This window comes from Lutra lutra, chromosome 4 (assembly GCF_902655055.1).
Source record: "Lutra lutra chromosome 4, mLutLut1.2, whole genome shotgun sequence".
Taxonomy (NCBI): domain Eukaryota; kingdom Metazoa; phylum Chordata; class Mammalia; order Carnivora; family Mustelidae; genus Lutra; species Lutra lutra.
This window is the reverse complement of record NC_062281.1, coordinates 77,228,989-77,247,438: the sequence shown is the minus strand read 5'-3', so window position 1 is coordinate 77,247,438 and position 18,450 is coordinate 77,228,989. Positions and strand designations below refer to the sequence as shown.

At 36.9% G+C, this 18,450-nt stretch overlaps 1 protein-coding gene across 1 annotated transcript in view; it reads left to right on the top strand.

Annotated features, from left to right (window-relative positions):
• Window positions 1-13,211, top strand: part of TGS1 (trimethylguanosine synthase 1) — a 39,016-nt gene extending 25,805 nt beyond the window's left edge. The window contains exons 11-13 of the mRNA XM_047724553.1: window positions 795-1,011; window positions 1,904-1,982; window positions 12,718-13,211. Coding sequence (XP_047580509.1) covers window positions 795-1,011; window positions 1,904-1,982; window positions 12,718-12,840 — 419 coding nt within the window. The 3' untranslated portion in view covers window positions 12,841-13,211. The remainder of the gene's footprint in view (window positions 1-794; window positions 1,012-1,903; window positions 1,983-12,717) is intronic.
• Window positions 13,212-18,450: the final 5,239 nt, after the last annotated feature.

Here is an 18,450-nt window from a genome sequence, read left to right as displayed (position 1 = left end):
ATGAAAACAGTGTTGTCTGTTCCCTCCTCCTAAGATGTCTCATTAAACATTATCAGCAGATGTTTTTACGTTTCTTCTTCATAAACTAGCTCTATGGGTTTGTCAAAATGTGTTTTAATTTGCTTTTCTGTAGAAGTTTTCAAATTTGTCCTTCTTTGGAAGCTTTGTTTCATTTTAGGAAATTGGTCATTTCTGAAATCCTAGTGTTCGAGGCTTGACATGCAGTCAGTGATATTTCCAAGTGTTTGCTGCTCAGGCTGTTCAGAGCACAGTGCGAAGCACGTGTTTACCTCTCAGAAGATACGGTGTGGCAGCTGTCACTACTTGCTTTGGAAAACCTGGCTGAGTGACAACTTTGAAAGCCAGGTCCTTCGGTCAAATTTTCTTAGTGCTACACAAGTGAATCTTTCTAACTTAGATTAAAATTTTTTTTTTTTTTTTAGATTTTATTTATTTATTTGTCAGAGAGAGAGAGGGAGAGAGAGCAAGCACAGGCAGACAGAATGGCAGGCAGAGGCAGAGGGAGAAGCAGGCTCCCCGATGAGCAAGGAGCCCAATGTGGGACTCGATCCCAGGACGCTGGGATCATGACCTGAGCCGAAGGCAGCTGCTCAACCAACTGAGCCACCCAGGCGTCCCTAGATTAAAATTTTTAATTAAGTTCTTTATCTCTGATACATGTGCCAGATTCTCTTAGTCTTTAAAAAGAGTTCTTATACTGAGAAAAAATCAGACTGCTCAGATGAACTGTTCTATAGATCACTGTCATTTGACTCTTCTTTTTCCACTTTTAGTGATTGCCATTGATATTGATCCTGTGAAGATTGATCTTGCTCGCAATAATGCAGAAGTTTATGGAATAGCAGACAAGATAGAGTTCATCTGTGGAGATTTCCTCTTGCTGGCTTCACATTTAAAGGCTGATGTTGTGTTTCTTAGCCCTCCTTGGGGAGGACCAGATTACGCTACTGCGGAGACCTTTGACATCAGGACCATGATGTCTCCTGATGGATATCCTTTGGAAGGCTGAGTGTTTACTCAGACAGTGGTTGTGGAGAGAAAGGTGTGCATATGAGTGAGTGTGTGTATGTGTGTTTCAGAAAGAGACATGAGTGAAGTGGGGAAATACTAACGGCACTTGATAGATTCCAGTTTATTTTGCATAAAAAGCCAGTATGTAAAAATTAAGTGGTGGTTTACTTCCAAGAGGAATGGCAGATGCGAAGACATATTTCCTTCGGGCACTATCCAGTTTTTTCATTATAAAACAACTGGGAAATACTAATTGCTTGAAATTATTGTCTTGGAAATTGGGAGTTTCCTCAAGACCTGTCCCTAGACTCTGGGTAACCATCTCTTAACTTTTCTTCAACTTACATTGGCTTGTGCTTATTCTCTTTGCATCTTCAAATGTTCCCTGTCAGTCTTCCAAGATACTGAAGGAAACCCTTCTTTCATAAAAAATAACATTTTTTTTGTCCTTTTCTTTATCTCTCCTACCCAGAGGAATCACCCTAACAGGAAGCATGTTTCTAAAATGCTATTTAAAATTTAGAATGTAAGCCACAATGACCAGATTTACTTGTCTTTATTCTTTACTGGAAAGAGGTGGTATTATGCTTTCCTATTATATTTTCTTAATAAATTAGGAAATGGCAGAAAGAGAAAGTGTATTTCTGACTCTTGGCTGCTTTCCACATGGGTAATCGAATGAATGGGCTTAATTTCTAATCTCTGACCCATCTGAATTACAAATCTGCTACTTAATTCTCTTAGGTTTCATTAGAGAATATAAATGTGTGTCTCATAGTTACATATCAAAATACATTTGAGTTATGACATAACATATCTGTGATTAGAAATTAACTGCTGTTTTTGTTACCATTCCTTAACTATTATTCACCTTTGAAATCTTCAGGCTTTCCCAGAAGATAACTAATAATATTGTTTATTTTCTTCCAAGAAATGCTGATATTGACCAGGTAAGCCACTACTAAGAAATTTCTATGAGCCTCTGGCATAACTTACAAAAATATGGACAGAAAAAAGATAACAGGACCTTCCTTTGAGAACATATTTATGAGAGGTCTCTGGGTTTTTTACTATTATTAGAAAAGTGGAGGCGTTTGGCAGTTAAATCCATGCCCATTTCATCCACTTCATCTACATAGCTGCAGGAGGATATATATATATATATATATATATATATATATATATGTAGAACCCTCTGGGCTTTTAATTATATGTTCTGAAAGGATAACTGAATGTGTTGTGTTTCAAATGCACATACCCAAACTAGCCAAGATCTGTCTTTATTGAGACCTACCTTGAGAGTAGAGGTTTTAGGTATTCCTCAAAAGAGGAGCCTAAATAGAAATATACAGACAGATGAGACCTTAATTTGGCCAGAAGCAATTTTAACTGTAGTCTTGGAATATAGGACACTTGGCTAGTAGTTGAAGAGTTTAATGTCCTTATTCCATTCTTCCTGTAAACACTTATTTAAAAATGTAATTTTGGGGCACCTGGGTGGCTCAGTGGATTAAAGCCTCTGCCTTCAGCTCAGGTCATGGTCTCAGGGTCCTGGGATCGAGCCCCACATCGGGCTCTCTGCTCAGCAGGGAACCTGCTTCCTCCTCTCTCTCTCTGCCTGCCTCTCTGACTACTTGTGATCTCTGTCTATCAAATAAATAAATAAAATCTTTAAAAAAAAATGTAATTTTTTCTCTTACAGAATTGGACTTGACGTAACTGCCTCATAAACATTTGATGATGTCTTTATTTCATGTTTTTGTTGATTTGCTTTCTGTAAACAGTTACTGCTATCATATCTATGATAACACTTACATATTATCATATGTATGATAAGCATTCTGTTGAAAATGTTGGTCTTTTTATATTTTAAATTTTACTGTAGTGTTACTAGCTCTGAGGTTTTCCTTTCTCTCCTATTTGATACTGAGAGCCGACCCTGTCCTTCTGACCTCTTTCATCTTGTTCTGAAGAAATTATCTCCCATTATTTATTCAACTAAATTTTTCACCACCTTTCTTCCTTTTTCTGGAGCATGACTTATGTGGACATTAGTCTTTCAGATATATATTTCCTGGTGTTTTTTCTCTTCCTTTTTCTTCTGGGAGATCAGGTCTTCCAACTAGCTCATTCCTCAGGTATATGTGTTCTTTTATCTATCTCACCTATTGTTTTTTAGTTCAAGTATTACATTCTTTATACTTAATATTTCTGCACTGTTTTTTGTTTTCTTTTACACTCTAATAATAATATCTCTTACTGTTATTTTAAGAAGTTTAAATTCCTAACCTGGTCTACCCTTTCTGTATTTCATATAATTTAGAATTCATTTTGTTTTTCTTCCATGAAATACTTGTGGTCCTCAATATCTTGTCTTACTATGTATTGGCTGTTCTCAAGTAATGCAGGAGATAGGCTGTGCTTTAGGGTCCCTGGGGACCTTTGGAAAAACTGTAACTGTCTAAATGCCAGATCATTTTAATGTGTAGCCTGGGTTGACAACCACTGCTGAAGTTTGTGTTAGCCCCAGTGATAACCTCAAGGGATGAAAGTGGGTAGGCTATGGGTTTGCCAACTCAGGCACCACAAGACTGCAGTTATCACCAAACACCATCTCAGGACACAGCTCCTCACCTTTGAGGAGGATCTGGACAGAAACAGATTTAAAGGTTGTATTCTTCAGTCTTCTACTGTCATTCCTCACCTCACTGGTATGGAGAAGGAAGAGTGAGATAGTGGGATTAGTTCCCACCTGTTCTCAGCTCTTCACAGCAGGATTTCTTTTCAGACTGTCCTGACTTTACTCCTGAACATAGACCAGAGTTCCCAGTTTCTCTAAGTGATATACCAAATGCAGGGTGATTGGGAGGGAGCAGCAAGAGCAGAATTTCTTTTAATTTTTTTTTTTTTTTTACTTTAGAGAGAGAAAAAAAACACAAGGGAGGGGGGGCAGAGGGAGAGAGAGAGAAAGAATCTCAAGCAGACTCCTCTCTGAGTGCAGAGCCTGATGTGGGGCTCAATCTCACAACCCTGAGCTGAAATCAAGAGTTAGCTGCTTGACCAGCTGAGACACTCAGGCACCCTGAGAGCAGAATTTCTAAGTTCTTGTTTTCTTTCTTCCCATCTTAGCTTCTCACAAGCACAAGCACTTTCCTCCTGCCATAAGCCAGAGGCACTCCCCTCCATCCTACAAACACACACACACACACATTCAGACAATCTTGGGTCTCCAGAAGATTCTTTAGGGCTTACAGTAGCCAGTATTCATGCTAGTTCCGCATCTTCTTAGGGCTTTGGTCATGGGGACATAAATAATGCAACCTTCTCATTAAAAAGATGGAGATTAAATGCTCTGGCTATCTTGTTGGATGACTTCAAGAAAGGTTCTGATGATCTAGGATATAAACTGGACTTTAAAGAAGCTTTGATTGTAGGAGTTGAGGAGAAGGTGGCAAGAGCACCAGTGACATGGAAGTGAGCATATGTGGATAATGTTCAGTTAATGGGCTCAAAACCAGACAGAGAAAGAGAGATTAAAAGTCAAACAGACCTAGTTTAGTCTTGGCCCTGCCACTTACTAGCTGTTTGGTGACGATTGTGAGGCATAAATGAGTATGTGGGTATAGCACTTATCACCAGTACCTCTAGCCTATAAACTCTCAATAAAGTCCTATGTATGTGACTTTAAAGATCCTATTACAAAGTTTTTGTGAGAAGAATGTAAATGTTGCTAACACTTTGAAGGCCAGTATGGAAAGATGACATTTTTCTCTAGAGGATAGAATAGAAGGTTTTATATTTGTGAAATGATAGAATTTAATTTATAAACACACTTCCCAGATCATATATTTTTCTCTTTTCCCTTATCAGAAACATATACTCGCTTGAAAGGACATATTCTTATGTTAGTGTGTCCCCCTCTCCCAGTCTTGGCTTATTTCCTTGGTCTTTGGAACACTGGCTCTCAGCTCTGGCTGCTAATTGGAATTGCCTGAGTGGCTTTTTTTTTTAATTGTGGTAAGATACACATAGCAAAACTTAAACCATAAACTATTTGTAAACATACAGTTTAGTGGCATTATATACATTCACATTGTTGTGCAACCATCCCCACCATCCATCTCAAAACTTCTTCATCTTCCCAAACTGAAACTCTGCTTTTAAACACTGACTCCCCATTACCTGCAAACTGCCATTCTACTGTCTCTATGAATTTGATGATTCTAGGAACCTCAAATAAGTAAAATCATACAGTATTTGTCCTTTTGTACCTAGCTCTTTTCCCTGAGCATAATATCCTAAAAGTTCATCCATGTTTTAACATGTGTCAGAATTTCCTTCCTTTTTAAAGCTATTTGAATAATACTGCATTGTATGTATATGCTACATTTTGTTTATTCCTTCATCTGTGGACATTTGGGGTTATTTTCACCTCTGGCTGATGTGAATAATGCTGCTATGGGTACATAGTATCTATTCCTGCTTTCAGTTCTTTCTGGTATATAGCCAGAAGCAAAACTGCTGAATCATAGAGTAATTCTGCTTAGTTTCTTGAGGATCCACCATACAGTTCTCCATGGCAGCTGAACCATTTTACATTTCTACCAACAGTTCTTTTTTCTTTTTTTCAAAGATTTTATTTATTTGACAGAGATCGGAAGTAGACAGAGAGGGGGAGTGGGGGAAAGCAGGCTCCCCGCCGAGCAGAGAGCCTGATGCAGGATTTGATCCCAGAACCCTGGGATCATGACCTGAGCCGAAGACAGGGGCTTAACCCACTGAGCCACCCAGGCGCCCCATCTATTAGCAGTTTTTTAAGAGTTACAGTTTCTCCACATTCTCGATAACATTTGTTTTTTTCTGTTTGTTGTTTGTAATAATACCTAATGGGTATGAAATGGTATCTCATTGTAGTTTTGATTTGCATTTCCCTCATGTCTAATGATGTTGACCATCTATTCACATACGTATATTCTGGCTATTAATCCCTTATCTGTATATGCTTTGCCCATATTTTCCTGCATTCCATGAGTTGCCTTTTTACTATCTTGACAGTGTTCTTTGCTGCATGAAGTTTTTAATTTTGATGGAGTTCAACTTAGCTGTTTTTCTGGATATTCCCTGTACTTTTGGTGTCGTATTCAAAAATTGTTGCCAAATCCAATGTCATGAAATTCCTCCCTGTGTTTTCTTCTGGGAGTTTTATCATTTTAGCTGAGTAACTTTTTAAAACTACCAGTACCCTGGTCCACTGGGAAAGATTCTCTCTGATTTATTTTCTGGATGAGGCCCACACATGAATTTTTTAAAAGTCCCTAAATGATTGTAATGTACTGCTAGATTTGGGATTCTCGGGTTTAAGAGAAGGGTAAATAAAATGAACGAGCCTGAGCTCTTATTCTGGGTTAGAAGGAGATGAAATTAGATCTTGTTACCTGTCATTTGTTTATAAGCCACTGTGTCTAAACATTAGACCTCCCAAATACTATATGCTGTAGCAGTTACAAGAAAAAGTACTGTCCTCTTGCTCCCTGCATTTTTATATCAAATTTGATATTAAACCATACCTGCTACTCATGTGACTCTGATCTGCATCACAGATTGCCAGATAAGGGTTGAGCCTGTTGATTCCATAATTCTTATTTGCCCATGTAAATTGCAAATCTCAAAGTTTCAAAGAGGTTATATGATCCTTATATTAAAAATTAGATGGGCTCACTTGGATACCTGAATGACAATAGAAAATTTACTACTTATTATAAAAGTTACAAGGAGTACATTTTTTCTAGTTAAATTAACACCAGCCCAAGGAAAAAGTTAACTTTTTTCTTTTAACCTGTGTTTTTGGTTTCCTTCAACAACCTGTTAGAATCACAGTTGGTGATGTTACATTTTCTACCTGTAGAGGGAGTAATGACACTGAAGAATGATAGAAGTCAAAAAAGAAATGAGATTTCAAATATATTATATTGTTTGGTATTAAATTTGGGTCAAATTACAGAAGGAGGTCAGCTTTTCTTTTTAAAATGAAGAAAATCTATCTATATGTAGGATTTTTTAAATGAGAGTAAATGCAGTACTGCAAGAATGAGAGAATGCACTGTTACAGAGAAGTCAGCTTTTTTGTTAAGGAATGTTTAGAATGTCACAGCAACCAGAACTTTCAAATGGTCTGGTTTATGAGCTCCCCAAGTTTGAAACCCAGGCTGGATTTTTCCCATAGAAATGTTGATAGAGAACAGTTAATTTCCCATCCAGGGAGATTTTACTCTGGACTGTGTTTATATTTATTGTAACTAAACTAAGTATGGGCCCAGCACAGATAAAGCTTGTCCTGTAGTCCCTCCACATGGGAGAAGAAGCCAGTTATTTTCTGTATCTAGTAAAATATTTTTCTAGTTCTCCTATTATCTTAGTCTTTTATTCCCTTTTTTCCATATGGGGGTTACTCTGGCACACATATTCCCTTTTACCTCAACTCTCACTACCCAGCTCAAGAACTAATTTACAAAGTATTTTTGTGCTAGGCTCTTTGGAAGGAAATCACAAGTGAAACTTTGGAACTGATTAGCTTCAGTTCAGCGGGCCCAGGGTATATGTATTTATCTACTGGATGCCTGTTTCTTGCTGTGTTGTTTTTTTTTTTCTTCATTTGTTTCCTTTGACAGTCATACAATTGCAGTCATTATCAGCTTTGGATACCCCAGGCATTCCAAATATGGAAAACTTCTGTTTTAAAAAGTAAACATACACAGTATGGATAGAGGTCTCTGAGCAGAGTGGAATGTTTGTATGAAGTCCCTGTGGGCGGAAGCTCCAACCAGGAGGAGCCCTGTCTCCTAGGCAGACATTGGAATGCGGGGAGGAGTAGCTGCTAGTTGGTGTGGTATAGCACCTCCTTATTCTTCCCTGTTAAAATGCCTTGCCTCAGGAAAGTGATAGCATTTATGCTTTTCAAACTTAAAGCTCTTTCCTTTATAATTTGTTTAAACCAGTATAGAGAGCAGGGCCACACTGAGCAGCATCCCTAAGAACAGTGTTGAAAAGTGGACTGGGAGGTGGGTCTGTATCGTGTAACTCCTGGCATTTATATGGTAGACATGCTGCACCCTTCCGTGACTTCCCCCAGACAGACGTCATGACAACAGCTATATCTGTATTGGGCCCACATTCAGTTTAGCTACCCTAAATATAAATACTGTCCAGAGTATAAATCTCCCTGGATAGGAAATTAACTGTTCTTTATAGACATTTCTGTAAGATTAGTTCTGTTTATCTGCACATGGTAAACAAATGAGATTTGTATGCTAAAGTGAATGAATCTTAATTTTTTCTAATAGTTTTTCAGATAACTTGCATGCTACCTCAGGCTCTCACATATTATTTCCTATTTCTTTCTTTTTTCAAATGTTTACTTGTTGATTAAAACAAATACGATTTTTAAAAGCCACCATAGTCAACCGGAGGGCATTGGGGATATGTCAAAAATTATCCTGGGCATTAAAAATTTACCTGCATTAGTCTCTTAGGAGAAGGCTACCAAAAATCAGTTCACTAAGCTTTACTTCTTACCTATTCTCAGAGCTGGAATCTGGAAAGATGAAGACTGCTTAAATTTAACTAGTTACATGAAGCACAGCAGACCAGAGAATCAGGAAGTCCCCAGCTGTTAGCACAGTACTTGTTTGTAGCAGTCTGTGTGGTATCCTTCTATTTATCTACATCATTTACTAAAAAAAAATTACCCAAAGGGGTGAAGGAAATATAAACTTCTCCAGTGTAGTAATAAGACTGTTTTTCAGTGCTCTTGATTTTTCTGTACCTTTCTTAAAGTGTTCCTGTCCTTGATATTGATTATGTTTTTCCATTAGGATCCAGTTTGGTGGTTACTGTCTCTCATTTGTTCAGCTCTCCTACACTTTCACTTCAAATCAGTTTGCTTTAAAAAAAAAAAAAAATGCAGGGGTGCCTGGCTTGCTTAGTAGAACATGTGACTCTTGGCGTCGGTCGTGAGTTCAAGCCCCACATTGGGTGTAGAGTTTATTTTTTAAAAGAAAGAAAAAAATGCACTTTTAAATGTTTAGATGGCTCTTGAATCTTTGATTTTAAATCTTTCATTTTTACTAAAATTATCACCTTTAACCTTTACCCATTTCTCCTTTCCCAATCCCCAAGGAACAACTATTATAAAATCTAGTTGATGGGAGTTCCAGCCTTAGTTCTAATTCCAATCCAAAATAATTGGGACTTCTTTTGGTAAATCTAGTTAGTATATTTGGGTAATATGCCAAAAGCGTAGCATATAATCTAGAGCCGTTGTTAACTTTTATCTCTTTACCTACCTATGCTTTTCTCTCCCTCCCCTCTGTTTCACCCCCTCCCTTTCTCCTCCTCTCTCTCAATTTATTAAACTTTAAGAAAGGGGAAGGAATCAAATATTTTTCCAGTTAAACCTGCTAGTGAAAAATACAGCTGGAAGTTAATGGCATTAAATTTGATTGAAGCAAAACATTACTGATTTGAACTACATAATTTTTGTAGTCTTTTCAACTCCAGAATGCTAACCTTTAGAGTTAGAAATTGTTTTTAATTAGAAGATGTGAAAGTCACAAAAAAAAAGAGCATGTGAAAGTAACATATTGAGGTTTTTTTTCTTAATTTTCTCTCTAAACACTGAATAGAAACAATTTTTCTCATTGTATTTCGACAATAGAGTCATCTTTTCCTCCAATATCACGAATGGTGCACACTTGTCTGTCTGTCACCTGACTCTCCCAGCCTTCAGGAAGGCAGAGATTATTTTGTTTTTGTTGCACTCCACTGCCTGGGACAAAAACCTCTAAGCGCTCAGTAAATAGTTGTTGAATAAAATAATAAATAATTGATTAACTTTTGCAGCAGACCTGGGAAAACCCCCTCATGGTTGAGGACATCTCCACTCCTTTCTCTGTCCAAAGCACCCAAGTCCAGGTAGCCCTCTAAAAAGTGGGGAGAAAGGAAAAAGAAATTACCCCACCTCAGATATTCGTTTTAATGTAATTCTATTTATGGCTGAAAAATACACTACTTAGGGAGATAGGTAGTATTCCTATTTTTCAGGAACCAATTTCTATATTGACGGTCGAACTGGTATTGAAATTTGCCTCTGACTTTGCTTTTGGTTGTCTGCTAGATCTATTCTAGCATATGTGTGCTAGGGTTTCAGCTCTGCTCTGGTTCTCTTCACCTATGCTCTTCTCTCCTCCCCTCTCCTCCTTTCTCCTCCCCAACCAATACTACTCCCCCAGAGAAAATTTCAGCTTTTGCTGCCAGTGTCACTTCCTTTAAGTAAATCACTATTTAAAGGAACAGGAGAAATAATAAACTTGAGTTATATCTAACTCCTGGAAAAATTAATGTGAAATAATTATATTTTAGATGTACCACTTAGAATGCCTTCTATTGGTTAAAGACAAAATTTTTCATTTTACCCTTCCTTATGAAAAACCAGACTGGCAGGGGCACCTGGCTGGCTCAGGCAGTGGAGCGTGTGACTCTTGGTCTCAGGGTCATGAGTTCAAGCCCCACTGGGTGTGGAGCCTACTTAAAAAAGAAAAAAAAAAAAAAAAATCAGACTGGCATAAAGATACCAAAATAGAAATAAAACTATTCCTATTATTGCCAGTCTGTGACTAGTTGGATACTTTTAATATCTAAAGTTTTACTTCAGTTTATTCCTTAGTAGTGAATAGTAGATACATGTGTCCTTTTTATCATTATGACAGATACTGTGTTTGACTCCAGTTGTCAGCTTTTCCTTTTGCTAAAAACACAGCCATGTCTTTGTGCCCCTTTTACAGATAGGGGTTGATATTGACATTGCTACTAGTTTAGTGGGACAGCTTCTTTTAGAATGACCTGTGGTTTCTTCCCTATTTCTGTATCTGTGACTTTCTTCTAAGAGGAAGTTGAAATGCTTTAAAATACATACTCATTGGTGATGCACAGTAAATCTTCCCTTCAGCCAGATGCTGGTGTAGCATGTGTAATACCACTGAGATTAGATCACTCAACCTCTAAAATTAAATCAACAGCACCTCTCTTTGTAAAATACACAGTTTTGCCAATTATGATCACAGGATGAATTACAGAAACTATGTCTTGGGCTCCAGGGTGGCTCAGTTGGTAAAGCATCCTACTCTTGATTTCATCTCAAGTCATGGTCTCAGGGTCATGAGATCGAGCCCTATGGAGCCTGTTTAAGATTCTTTTTTTCCTTCTCCCCTTCCCTGAGCTCCTGCTAGCTCGCCCTCTCTCTCTCAAAAAGAAAAAAGAAACTACATGTCTCCTTTTGTTGGAACCTACCTCTGACATTTTGGGTATCCCTTTTCCATCACTATGTGTCTTTGGTTATCAGACTCATGGGGCTTTCCTGATGCAGTGCCCTTCTCCATAACCGTTCTCACTGCTACCATGATGAAGCTCATCTCTGGTTGTATAATCATGGGTTTAGAAGGTAACATTATTTCCTAGTTAATAGACCTGAGACTGCATGAAAACTGTTGGACAAAAACAAAACTTTTTCTGCATAAGAACTTAGGATAAAGCATTGCTAGTTTGAAGTGTCTTTTTTTTTTTTTTTAAGGTTTTATTTATTTATTTGTTTGACAGAAAGAGCACACAAGCAGGGGGAGCGGCAGGCAGAGCCTTGTTTAAGGCTCCTTAAACAAGGAGCCTGCCTGATGTGGGGCTGGATCCCAGGACCTTGGGATCATGACCTGAGCTGAAGGCAGATAGATGGTTAACCAACTAAGCCACCCAGGACCCTTGAAGCATCCTTTTGATGTTAACTCTGTGAAGGTGGAAAGGAGGTGATGCTTTTAGCTTCCTAATAAAAAGGTTGGTTGGGGTGCATGGGTGGTGCAGTTGGTTAAGCTTCTGATTCTGCTCAGGTCATGATCTCAGGGTCAAGTGATCGAGCCCTGCGCTGGGCTCTCTGCTAAGCCGTCTGCCCCTCCCCTCCTCTCTCCCTCTCTCTGCAAAACAAATAAATAAATCTTTTTTTAAAAAAAAGAAAGAAAGAAAGAAAAGAAAAGAATAGTTTGGTCACTGTATTCTAGTACACCTCAAAAAGTAGGGGGACTGAAAAATACACAGGAGCAGCAGATGGAGGAAGTGGTTCTGGTTAGGACAGCAACACAAGACACCAATTAGAGAAGGAAAAAGTACAAGATCAAGGGCTCATGACTGTCTTGCTCTTTGATGTACCTATACTGCAGCAGATACTCAGTAAATAATATTATTGAATGAGTAAGATGGTAAGGTGAAGAGGACAAGTTTTCAGAGAAGAGAGTTTTTCTTTAAGTTTCTATCTTAATAAATAAAACTGATATTTGGGAAGGCTATATTCATTTTCTCTTCCTCTGAGTTCTTTAGCTTCTGGCATTGGAGAGATTAGGTCCTGCACAAATAACAGCACGATGGCCTTACTCGTATTATCAAAGTGCTTGAAACAAGTTATTTCTGCCACCAAATATTGCATTAATGCTTGCCTAGAAAGTAACAGTGAACATTTGAGATGCCTCATTACTTGAAAAACTTAAATGAAAGGCCAGGGTCTTGTTATTTGATAAAGCATATAAATAAAATACTTATTTTGCAATTGTGGTTATGTTATGTGTGACTTTCTTCCATTCCTTTTTTTAGGTGGCATCCTTAGCCGGGCCTGGAGGGCAAGTGGAAATAGAACAAAACTTTCTTAACAATAAGTTGAAGACAATCACTGCTTATTTTGGGGACCTGATTCGAAGATCAGCCTCTGAATCGTAACTGTGAGGGGGTACAAGGACAGAAAGTTCATGTGTGGTCAGAACATTATTCAGATGAGACCCTTGGGATTTCTTTCTGTATTCACTAATATTTTGTACCCATGATCTTATAACACCATATGAAATGGAAATTTAGAGTAGATTAAGGAATATTAATGAAGTACTTTGACTTCTTTGGATAATTTTAACTCTGTACGTTATACATTAGGATAGTAAGTATCTGAAATGGGAAAGGTGGGTTTTCCCTGTGCTTACTCTCAGAAGTGTGTATATATGTATGTGTATGTGTCTGGGTTTTTTTGGTTTTTTTTTTTGTTTTTTTTTTCATAATTGCATGTGTTTTGGTTTAACATCTTTGTAAGTATGTGTAAAGAACATAACTCTCTTTTTTCAAACATAGAGATATTAGAAAACAATGAATGAGCCATAGTCTATCTGCCCATTTGATCCCTGCTAAAATAACATTAAACCCTTAGGTAGAAACAGAAACAGTACAGAAGGGTACAAAATAAAAAATAAAACTCTCTCACCCCTTGGGCCTACCCTTTATTCATTTATCTAAAGATAACTATAGCCAGCAGTATTTTATAATTCCTTTGGAAGACAGAAAAGGAATTGCAGTATACTTTAATATACTTTTTTCCCCTCTTGTTGATACACTATTCAATACTCCTTCCTTTTTTTTTTTTTTACTTGGTCTTTTTTTTAAACTATGTACTTTTTTAAAAATATGATACTGTTTTACAAATATATCTTGAAGACCTTTCCATGTCCCTGTATACGTAGAGAGATCTACCTCATACCTTCTCATGGAAGATGGAATACGCTGTAGTTAATTTAACCAGTCCCCTGCTGATGGACACTTGGGCTGTTTTCAGTTTTTTACAACTCTCAACTATTGTGGGCATCAGGCATTTTAATTTTATTATCTCATATGTCAGAAAAATGGTATCTTATTGTTTGTATGTATTCCTTAATTATGAATGAGATTTGAGCTTTTTTTCATATATTTTGGTCTTATAATAGTTTTCCCCTTTTAAACTGACTTCCTATCATTTATTTTTCTTCTGGATTATTATCTTTTTATTAATATGCAGGAATTCTTCATAAATTAAAGAGCCCTTTGTCTTCAGTAGGTGTTGCAAATATGTTTTTCCAGTTTGTTATTGGATTTTGCTTGTTTTATGACTTTATTTGCCATACATAATGTTTTATATAGTCAGACTTACCAATCAGTCTTTTTCTCTCTGGGTTTATGGTTTTTTGAAAGATCTTTTCCATTCCCAGAATACAAATACATTTGTCTAAGCTTTTTTCTAGAATTTTACTGTTTTTGTGTCTTTGCTCCATCTGGAATTTGCTTTTTAGCATCCTGTTATTTTATAAAGTTAGTGGTTTTTTTAAATTTCCATTACAAAAACAGTATGAAATATATTTTGTAACATGGGATTTATATTCTTTTTCTATTAAAATGGCAATGAAAGGAAGAATGTGTGTTGCCTAATTATTCATCTGAAAAAGTGCGTTCAGTTAATTTTACAAGTAGGTAAAAAGACAGGGACATAGGACTCTGGCTATCAGGGATCTGGGAGCTTTATATTTTATATGCGAGCATGTTAAATACTAAAACATAGTTTGGCCTGGGATGAAGCTGGGGGAATTGAAATAAATTGGGGGAAATTTCAGTAAGTACTAGAAAGAATAACTTAAATAAAAACAACTTTGTTGGAGAATGGAGAAGCAATGCTAACTTCTGTCTCTTGAAACTTTACAATGTATGCCCAAGTGTCCTGCACTATAGAAGTAATAGAGCCAGTCATGAAGGGTTAATTGTTTTATTGATTTGCAACATCAAAATCTGTCAGTGTCCTTTGTCTTTATACTTTGTCATCATGGAACATTAGTGTATGTATCATAAATTTATCATCATTTTTAAATTAATGGCAGCATTGGTCATAAACACATGGCCTCTAGAACTAGAGCATGCTTGACTTAGCCACTGAGTTAGGAGGTGGAGGACTAAAAGCAGACTTCCAAAATCACCACTTGTTTTTTAGTTTGTGTCCATTAACCTTTCATGCATACCTTTTTTCCACAATACCTTTTCTTATTTATATATTGTTATACTAAAACTAGCTTATCTTTCTGAACATACATAACCTTATATGAGTAGAAAAGGAAGCCTAACCAAGATTAAAACAGTTATCTCCACTAATCACACACAGATAAAACATTTATAGACTTGTTCATAGATCATTAGTGCCCCAAAGAACTTGATTGTGCAGCTCCTTGTTCAAATAAAATCTTACCAAAAAGCCAAATATGTAAAATGAATAAAAAGTGAAGCTGCTGGAGCTGCTTCAGATAAGAAAAGTGAGGAAGCTAGCAGCTCTTACTCTAATCCAGCTCTCTTTTTTCTTTTGTTAAATTGCAAAAATTCTTAAAAGACATTTTTGTAAAACATGAGTATTGTCAATTTCAACACAAAGTTAAAAACTCTGATAGTGACACCCCCTACCCTCACCTTCTGTCTGGAGCACTTCCTCTCCACCTTCCCTCCCACATTTCCATTCCACTTCCCAAAGGCAACCATCGTCAGCACCTCGATATGTGTGCTTCAAGACATTTCCCTATCTAATAAATGCTTGCACACACACAGTGTGGTGGGATGGTTATATTATTTTGACACCTGCCTTTGTCATTTAATATGCCTTACAAATTTTTCCACATAAACACATATACATTTGCACTTACCATTTTTAATCATCACGTAGTTCAGATCTGAGAGTTTCTTTAACCATTACGCTACTATGAACATTAAAATTGATTCCCAGTTTTTACAACTGCAAAGGGTACTGCCAGGTATATTTCTAAGTAGGGTAGGATTCTCGAAGTGAAATTTTAAGGTTAAAAGTTATGCTTATTTTTATATTTGGTCAAGTTGTCAAATTGTCCTAGAAAACTATATTCTCACCAATTGTGCATTGAAAGGGGCTGCTTTTCCTCAGACTCAAAAACATGGCAAGTTTTCACTTCTACAAACAATAAGGTTATCTTAATTGGCATGTCCTGGTTACTAGTGAGGGATGAACAGTCTTTAGTATATATTTATTACTCAAGTTCATGTGTTTTTAGACATCTAATTTTTTTACCATTTTCTAGTAAATGAACTAAATTTTCTCCATTAATTTGAAATCTAACCTCTATGTGTGTATGTGTGTGTGTAATTCTGTGTCTGGAATTCTTTTTTTCCATCAATCATTTGTCTATTTCTGTGCCATATGTTTTGAATACTGTAGTTTTCATTGTACATGTTAATAGTTGCAAATACCCCATCATTAGTCTCAGATATTTCTTGGCTCTTCCTGAGCATTTTTTACTTTTTCAGATGAGCTTGAATTTGTTAGTTCTGTATTTAAAATCTTTAGGATTTTAAATTTTCACTTGAAGAATGAAGTCATCACAGTATTGAATCTTTCTATCCAAAGACTTAAAATGTATGTCCCTTTCTGATATTCTGTGTCTTTCTGTAAAGCCTTCATTTTAGTTGTATAAATCTTGCATATTTTTGTCAAGTCTATTGCTTGGTATTTCACACTTAGTACTTGATTTTTTTTTTTTTAAGATTTTATTTATTTGACAGAGATCACAAGTAAGCAGAGAGGCAGGCAGAGAGGGAGGAGGAAGCAGGCTCCCTGCTAAGCTGAGAGGCGGAAGTGGGACTTGATCCCAGGACGCTGGGATCATGACCTGAGCTGAAGGCAGAGGCTTTAACCCACTGAGCCACCCAGACACCCCTTACTGTTTGATTTTAAATGCGAATCTTTTTGTTGTTACTTTCCCCAGGGGGCTATTGTTTGCATGTAAGAATGCTTTTACTTTCTTACATCCAGTCACCTCACTGAACTCTTTTTAATAGTCCTATTATTAACTGATTCACTTAGTTTTTCTAAATGGGTAGTCATGACATCCATGTAAGAGTTTTTCTCTTTGCCAGTATGTGTGACTTTTAATTCTTATTCTTTTCCTATTATATTGGTTAGAGCTGCCAGGAATGTTATGCTAATGGCATTTATTCCTTGCTTTTTATTTTGCAATGATAAGTTAGAAGCATTTCTATTAAATATTAGAGCTTGCCTTTAAAATTAGAGATGTACTTTATCCTAGAGGTTTTTTTGTCCTTATTTAATAAAGTACTAAATTACTTTTAAAATTTCAAATTATTTGGGTGCCTAGGTAGCTCAGTGGATTAAAGCCTCTGCCTTTGGCTCAGGTCATGATCCCAGGGTTCTGGAATCGAGCCCTGCATCAGGCTCTCTGCTTAGCAGGGAGCCTGCTTCCCTTCCTCTCTCTCTGCCTGCCTACTTGTGATCTCTGTCTGTTAAATAAATCAATCAATAAATAAAAATCTTTAAAAAAAATTTTCAAATTATTCAACCATATGGGAATTTATCATTAAATCCTACTTTATTATAATGTATTATTTTAGTCCACTATTGAATTTCACTTGGCAGGTTTACTCTATTTATGTTTGGTTTTTGTGTGCTTTACCTGGTTTGGTATCAGAGTTAGACTATTCTGGCAGAATACTTTGGAAATGCTTCCATTTTTTTCTGAATCCTAAATAATACTAGCATTATTGGCTCATTGAACCCTTGGTTAGAACTCCAGGAAAACTGGGCCTGATACTTTTTCAAGAAAGATTTTTTTTTTTTAAAGATTTATTTATTTGACAGACAGAAATGACAAGTAGGCAGAGAGGCAGGCAGAGAGAGAGGAGGAAGCAGGCTCCCTGCTGAGCAGAGATCCCAGGACCCTGAGATCATGACCTGAGCCGAAGGCAGAGGCTTTAACCCACTGAGCCACCCAGGTGCCCAAGAAAGATATTTTTAATGTAGAATTTTTTCAAATACTCTTTTCAGCTTAATTCTTTCATAATTTTTTGTTTAATAATTTCCTAGAAAATATCCATTCACTTAGACTTTGGTTTATTGATACACAGTTAGTACATTATCTTATGATATCTACTTGATTATTTCACTTTTTTAATAATTTTTGTCATAAAAAGGTTAAAAAACTGGCATAAAAAATTTTTGTGTGTGGGCTGCCTGGGTGGCTCAGTTGGTTAGCTCTCTGCCTTCAGCTCAACTCATGATTCCAGGGTCCTGGGATCAAGCCTCACATCAGACTCCTTGATCAGCAGGGAGCCTGCTTCTGTCTCGACCTGCATACCCCCCTGCCCCCCGCTTGTGCTCTCTCTCTCTCTCTCTCCGTCAATTAAATAAAATCTTTTTTAAAAAATTTTTGCTTGTATGTGTACAGTTCACTCATTTTCCAGATGTTAATGTCTTATCTAAAGCTACTACTCAGGAGTAGATCTGAGCAAATTCTGGAGACAATAGCAGATGGTCTAAGATGAAACAAGAAATGCTCCGAAGCCCTCTCCACCCAGATCACAGCCTAACCAGACAGAAACAAGACTTGAGCCCGGCCAGGGCCGCGAAGACTTCAGGTAGTTGTCTGCTACCACTGTAACATCACCATGTCTATGTCAATGTGTAGGGTTAGTTTTTTTCACCTCAGCTAATTTTTTTAAACTTTATATGAAAAA